The sequence below is a fragment of the Alternaria atra genome (assembly GCF_907166805.1).
Source record: "Alternaria atra isolate CS162 genome assembly, contig: 28, whole genome shotgun sequence".
Taxonomy (NCBI): Eukaryota; Fungi; Ascomycota; class Dothideomycetes; order Pleosporales; family Pleosporaceae; genus Alternaria; species Alternaria atra.
Genome location: NW_025091326.1, coordinates 2,437,025 through 2,444,031, shown reverse-complemented (window position 1 = coordinate 2,444,031; position 7,007 = coordinate 2,437,025). Strand labels below are relative to the sequence as shown.

The window sequence follows — 7,007 nt, the reverse complement described above, 5'->3', positions numbered from 1 at the left end:
ATAAGTTAGGCTAGCTCGGCGCAGTCAGCATACCCATCAACACACGCAGGGTAGCAGGGCGTAAGGGTTATTGCCTTTGTTAGGCTAGCTCGGCGCGGGAAGTATACCCTCTAACATAAGCAAGTGGAGGAAGTGGCTGTGCGCCAGTGCCAAGCCGGTATCAGACCTGATTTTTCCATCGTGGCGTGCACGGCCCCGTAGTGCACACCCCAACCAACATTGACGCGTATTTTGCACCCCCTTATCACTCAACACCACGATGCCGCTAGAAGAAGCCCTTGCAAAGCTAGATATTTCAGACCCTAAAGAAAATATTTCGTATAGAAAGCTTGCAGAAAAAAACATAGTTGTTGCTGCTCAGCGTTGAGCCGCAGGCACCGTAGTGTATGCAGGACGTGTGAAGCCAAGGCAGAGAACTAGCTGGTTCTCCACCCACGCGATGAAATAGAGGTTGTACAGTACATTGAATCGCTTATAGAGAGACAACTCATATCTACAAGGGAGATTCTTGGAAGAATAATCACGTCGTTATGCTAGCGGGCGCAAAGCGATCGATGGGTGTTGCGCTTGCTTCATCGCTACCCCAACGACCTTATTACTGTCTGGTGTGCGCCTGTGGAAAAGCAGCGTCACGAAGCTGCCTCCTATAATTTCTTTCGCTCATATTTCAAAATGTTACACAGTACAATCAAGCAGCATACGATAGGGATAGAGAACACGTATAATATAGATAAGAAAAGCTTTATAATTAGAGTGATGTGAAAGAACGCCCGAATCCTTAATGAGCAGCTTTTTGAACTCTAGAGATTCAAGCTAGCATATCATAATGGTAACAGGAAGTGAGTGACACTGGTAGTAGCAGTAGGAGCTGATGGTGTTGCAAAAGGTGGTGGGGTGTGCATTACGCGCCGGTGTGCAGTACGAGGCCGTACACGTTAAGTTACGCAAGCAACGCGGCTTACGGTGCTGCAAACCAAGATGGGTGGTAACATTGTGGGTTCAAATAAGACGTTACGACGAGTGCGCTCTTCTTGTAGGCACAGGAGATGTATGTTTGTAGCCCATTCGAGGTACTCATGTCATCTTTCTTCGCAAGCGCCCTGAGCGTCTCTAGGTATTGCTGCGCGTAGGCGCCTTGGTTCTGGCTCTTGAGGTATTGGACCAAGCCGCGGGCAGCTACATCATCGCTAGGAGCGTAGTGTCTCACAGGAATGTAGACTTTAACATCGGGGAGTTGAGACCTTGGTGCTACATCAAAGTAGAAGAGCAAGCCTGCCGTCTCGTGCGGGTTGTAGGGGAGCTCTCTGTCTGTAGGGAAGTCGTCAGGCAGGTTTAAGATCAACTTCCAGAGCGTATGGAGCTGCTTCTCGGCTTCCATAACGTCCTTGCGTCGGCCACCGATGGACATAACGCGGCGGACGAGCTCAAAGTTGGTGACAAGGGACCGCGAGTACACCTTCAGACGGGAATCGGCAGGACTAACGCAGTCGATACCCAGCATGAAGGGCTTGACGGTCCGACCGTAGACATCGTCACGGAGGAAGCTGTTCAGCTGGTTCATGGCCGCGAGATTGGGGTAACCAGTGGAGACAATGGCCTTTGAGATCTGGTCGCCGGCGCTGTTCCCGTGGGCATCCACAGGGATGAAATAGGCTTTGACGCCCAGAGAACCACCCGTCACCTCAAAAGCCACGAAGAGGGTGGACTGCCTCGTAACCCCAGCTTCGGAGGCGGGGGTACCAGGGCCCAGAAGAGCGTGCTTGAAGTGGACGAACCATTCGAGATCGACGCCGATCTGGCCGCTTCTACATAACTGAGCGAGGAAGTCCGAGGTAGCGTTCTTGTTGAGTGGATCCAAGGCCTCCCCGGCGCGGTGGCCGATGGGCTCGATGCTGTAGCGAACCTCAGGCGCGCTATCGCCGAAGCCCCATTTCCAGGAGTACTCGATGGGAGAGTGGTCGTCGGTCATGAAACTCTTCCAAATGGCCTCAGGGCTGATCGGCTTCGGACCTAAGCGAGGAGTCACCCATCGATAAAAGAAGCTGAGGGCTTTGAGCTGGTCGAGGTCGGAGTAATCAGCGGCGGACAGCAGGACCTCGAGGTGGCCACCCACTACTTCCCACCACCAGTTGCTATCTGGGGTTCGTGGAAAGGGGCCTTCGTCCGTGACTGGAACTGGTACATTGTCGATTAAAGTGGGCTGACTAGCAATCGTGACCATGATGGATGATGGGAGTGTAAAATGTTACTGTGTAGGACCGGAAGAGGTAGCAGCGAGGATGTGTGAGGGAGGATGTAAAGGAACACTACAACAAATATACAGACAGACGACGGCCCTCGAAACTCCGAGCCGAAGAGGCTCGATATACTCAATCAGACATATTGATGCGACCTTCCGACTCGCTTGGTCAAGAAAAACGCGTGGAACATGTCTTCATGTGGCGGGCCTCGGCACAAGTTCTAAAATCTGATTGCCTGCCCTCTTCTTTGTTTCATCAATTCCCATGTTACCATCAGTTGCAGCTTATTTGCATTAGGACAACGTCCTAGGTGGCTAAGTCAGGTCCTTCCGTGTCCTTTTAGCCCTAAGGTACATTGTTCATATGACACCGATCATGGTCTAGTCTTAGTCTCACACGTTGCAGAAGCTGACTGTACTTTTCTGGAAGAATTTGCCATTATGCGTAACTGATACGGATCTACAACAGTCAAATGAACAGCACGTCAGCGCCAAGTCACATTACGCTCTTGGTATAATGGAAAAGCCATATTGAATCCAAGCGAGTGGCCTGATTCTTCTTTTCATTCTCCACATGTTCAAGTTTGATACGTACACATAGTAAGCGTAGCTCTGACTTACCACATCCTGGAATACCTCCAATAATCTTCATAATATAAACCCGGTAAGCACTAACAGGGATTCTACGTAACCTTCCCTTGCCAAGCACTTGGTATAAGCAATAACCCACAATGATGCGTGAGATCACATCTTCCTTCTTAAACAGTAGCGTAACTAGATTGAATTTGGTGCGCAAAACTGTGTCATCGCAAGCTTGCAGCTCAATCGCTCTGCAGCATCTATGTCTCCAACCCCTATTTACCGACTAAGCAAGGGTAAGTGTAGTTATCTAGTTGTAGTTATATGTTGATTTATAGTTCTGTTAATTATGGTGATAAAAAGTACGTGTAGCAATTTCAATCACAAGCACTCAATACACAAACATAGATACAAGTCAATAGCTTGGTCAATAACATGCGTTACACGCTGATCAATGTATCCCTGCCTTCACACATTTCACACATATATATCTCGCTTCTTTGATAGCTATTTAATAGATTCTGACCTGCATTCTCTTTCTGTATCACACAAGTGTAGATATAGACCGGTTGTAGATCGCAGCTAGCATGCCTTTAACGCCATCAAACGATGAAAAGCACCGCGACGCTCTGTACGCGCGGATCTTCCAGCGATACAGCATAGGGCTAGATCGGATCGAGAGTACACTACTTTGTACGTGTTTCCAACGCGACAGTGTTAGAAGAGGCTGCCGACGACAAGCTATCGGACATGTTATCCATAAGATTTTAGAGAACATCGATGTCACGGCTTTGGCTACGACTTGGGAGGAGGTGGTCCGTCAGAGACCTGCATTGCGGATGCGAAACGTCTCGCACTCTGGCGAAATTTTTTAAATAGCCCTGTTAGAGAGTTTGGTGTACGTGAATCTGACGATAGTGCATCAAGGCCGAGCATCTGATCTCACTTCTGGCCCCCGGCCAGACGGGTTGGGAGGAGGAGACAGTTGTCTACTGCGCAGCGCTTACGGTTTTGCTTACTCAATACACTAATGCCTCGGAAGCACTCTTTAGTGTGTCGTGAGAGAGCGGGGCGGTCCGCGGCTTAACGGTGCGACGCAAACCGTTATCCCTGTCCGTGTACCGTGCGCCCTGCTGAATATTAGCCAAGAGTTACGTGCGCAAGATGCTGCCGGTAACCGAATGTGAACTAGCCAGTCTTGGCGAGATCCGCCGCACCGTCGGGGAAGCCGGCTTAGCCGCCTGCGAGTTTCAAACCGTGCTCGTGGTATCAACCAATGAGTTGGATGCATACCAGCCGTTCGAGTTCAGTCGTACTGCGACATGGTCGCGCTTATCATCCGCTGTAAAGTTGGGAGAAGATTACTAGCCAAGGCTACTCGAGGCGCATACGCTGTCCTAGTCTCACAATGCCACCAGAGCTCGCCTTGTTCCCGGTCAACGGTCTCGAGCACAGACCATCGTCCCATTCTATATCATGGATGGTCCAGGCCTAGAATGAGACTCGGGTCTGACATGAAATCTTCTTATTCATCTTCTCTCAAGAAAGGTCTCTTCGCAAAAAAAATACGTTTTAGACACCATATTGCACCATGGACCCGAGACAGTCACGGATCACAGAGCTGGCAATAGCCATCAAAAAGCAGACGGAAATACTCCAGTCACTATTGGACAGTCTCAAAGTTGCGACGCCTTCTTTTTCTGTGAACGCCAATCAGGAGCTGCCTCGCAATGCAGCTGTTCAGCTCGCGCAGTCCTCTATCCTCGACTCCTGTACGGAACTGCAGGATTTGGTTGAAGGCCCCCTGGGACATGTTGGGCGAATAATGAGCCCTCGAGTGAGTTTGCGTCTTTGCGTTTTGCAGCGCGTGCTGGATTTGACTGTACACAGGTTCATATCTCGTCAGCCCTGCAAGCTATTGTACATTTCAACATAGCAGGGAAAATCGCAAAACACGAGACTGTCTCATTTGGCGAGATCGCAAAAAGATGCAAAATGGACGTAGATGATGTCAAGCGAATTATGCGATTAGCCATCTCGTACCGAATCTTCAAAGAGTCTCATATCGGATTTGTAAATCACACGGCCAGCTCATTCTTGATCGCTGAAAACCTTCTTGTGAGGCAATGGATTAGTCTTTGCTGCGATGAGTTCATACCAGCGGGTTCGTTCCTTGTTCCTGCCATGAAAAAATGGCCTAGCTCTGAAGAGCCTAACGAGACCGCGTTTGCGCTGCTTCATAAGGGAGATAGTCTATGGGACGTCCTTAAAAAGCAACCTGAAAAAGCTCAGCGCTTCGCGCACGGAATGGAGTACATGCGGACGCTCCCACCATTCGACATCAACCATCTGTTTACCTCGTTGAACTGGGAAATTGACTGTGAAACGGTTTTGGTGGACGTGGGCGGTTCTCAAGGCTCCATTGCTGAAGCTTTACTTCGAAGATACCCGCGACTACGATGCTACGTTCAAGACCTTCCAGAGACCTTGAGCAAAGCCGTTGTGCCCAAGGATCTCAAGGGTCGTCTTGAGTTCGTAAGCCACAGCATGTTCAAAGAGCAGCCTATAAAAGCCGACGTATACTTGCTCAGGTCAATTTTGCACGACTGGTTAGATGGATATGCCCTGCAAATCATCCGGAACCTGATCCCCGCTCTCGAGGTTGGATCCAAGGTGATTATAAATGAGATATGTCTACCGGAGCCAAACGCCATCTCAGCATATGAGGCACAGCTTATTCGGTGGGTTCTGCACATGTCGTTTTCACTTGCCACAGAGACTAATGTCAACAGCGGATACGATCTTTCAATGAAGCAACAATTCAATTCGAAAGAGCGAGACGTGCACGAGTGGGAAACTCTCTTCCGACTTGCAGACAGACGGTTCAAACTAAATCGTATCGTCAATCCACCAGGCTCATTCCTTGCCGTCCTGGAATTTGAATGGCAACCCATGGCACCATAAGATAGGATGAACGAGCACCCTGTTAGATTTCCAGCCAATAGAACTTATTGGGTTTAATGAAAACGCATCACAATATTGAGCAGGTCAGTTGGCTGTCATTACATCTTATGACCCGGTCTGTGTCCTACTTTGGCTCATAGGCTAGCCATAGACCTTCGTATCAATCTTTACACTAGATATTTGGGCATGGTATATGTATAGCCCTCAATGTCAACATGGATTTCTTCTTCTAAGAATAACAAGTATTATACTGTGCAGAAAGTAGCTCAGGTAAGAGAAAGACCCATTTTGTAGGCATAGCATAATATCTAATGTAAGGGAAGTCTTAGCACCATTTCTCAAGTGCGCTACTTCACTCAAGTGCGTGCGCGCGTCGGCACACAGAATAGCACTAGGTAAGCTACTACTACTGCCCATTTATCTGTATAGGCTTAATACTTATCAGAAACTTAGCTTAAAACTAGATTTGCAGCTTAAGGAAAAGTAAACTAACTATATCTATTGTAATAGCTGTAGAAGGGTTTGAGTACGTGCAATCTCAAGTGCACGTTGCAACAGGTTTCTTGTAGATTAGATTAGATTAGATTCATCCTACTCGGTTTCAGCCGCGTTTTCTCCGCAGCTATACCCGGCATGGCTGGCATAGCCAACAGCCGACGCCGTGCAGACGTTAATCCGCGCCGCCCCACGTTACTCCCCTATGGGAGCCAGCTGTTCCTAGAGGCCTGCCGTTTCCCTTCCACCACTATCTACAATCTGGCTGCCACCTTATCTAGATAATAGCTCTATTAACAGTGTGCTGTGCTTATAGGCTCGTAGAGGCGTGCTGCCTCGTATTTTGCGGCCGCGGTACCTACAGTCTCCCCCTAGCGCTCGGCTGTCGTTTACGCGTCTGCGATCCCAACGTGCCTAAGGATCTGCGCTTGTTCTACAAACTGGATGGCTTTGGTGGCTAGCTGTGGCTTACTTAGGATGGCCCGGAGGTTGTGTCGTCCACGGAGGTTGCCGAATACCTAGTTCCGGAGGTCCTTAAGCGTCCTGCAGTGGAGCAGGATGTGGGCGACAGTCTGTCGTCTCTCCCCGCACTAGCAGCGGGAGCTGGTAACCCCTGGCACTCTTTGGGTGAAGAGAAAGTCGCGCAGGCCTATCTTCTCGGTGCGCAGCTGCACTAGCAGCGCGCTCTGTCGTTTGGTAAGGCCTTCGTGGATCTGAAGTACTTTCTTGG

At 49.4% G+C, this 7,007-nt stretch overlaps 2 protein-coding genes across 2 annotated transcripts; one reads left to right on the top strand and one right to left on the bottom strand.

Annotated features, from left to right (window-relative positions):
* Positions 1 to 958: 958 nt before the first annotated feature.
* Positions 959 to 2,221, bottom strand: ALTATR162_LOCUS7836 (uncharacterized protein; the record flags this gene model as incomplete). Its single annotated transcript, XM_043315465.1, has 1 exon — positions 959 to 2,221. The coding sequence occupies one exon, from the start codon at positions 2,219 to 2,221 to the stop codon at positions 959 to 961; it is 1,263 nt and encodes a 420-aa protein (XP_043171400.1).
* A 2,188-nt stretch (positions 2,222 to 4,409) lies between these two features.
* Positions 4,410 to 5,782, top strand: ALTATR162_LOCUS7835 (uncharacterized protein; the record flags this gene model as incomplete). Its single annotated transcript, XM_043315464.1, has 2 exons — positions 4,410 to 4,655; positions 4,709 to 5,782. 2 exons carry the CDS (start codon positions 4,410 to 4,412, stop codon positions 5,780 to 5,782), a joined length of 1,320 nt encoding a protein of 439 aa, XP_043171399.1.
* Positions 5,783 to 7,007: the final 1,225 nt, after the last annotated feature.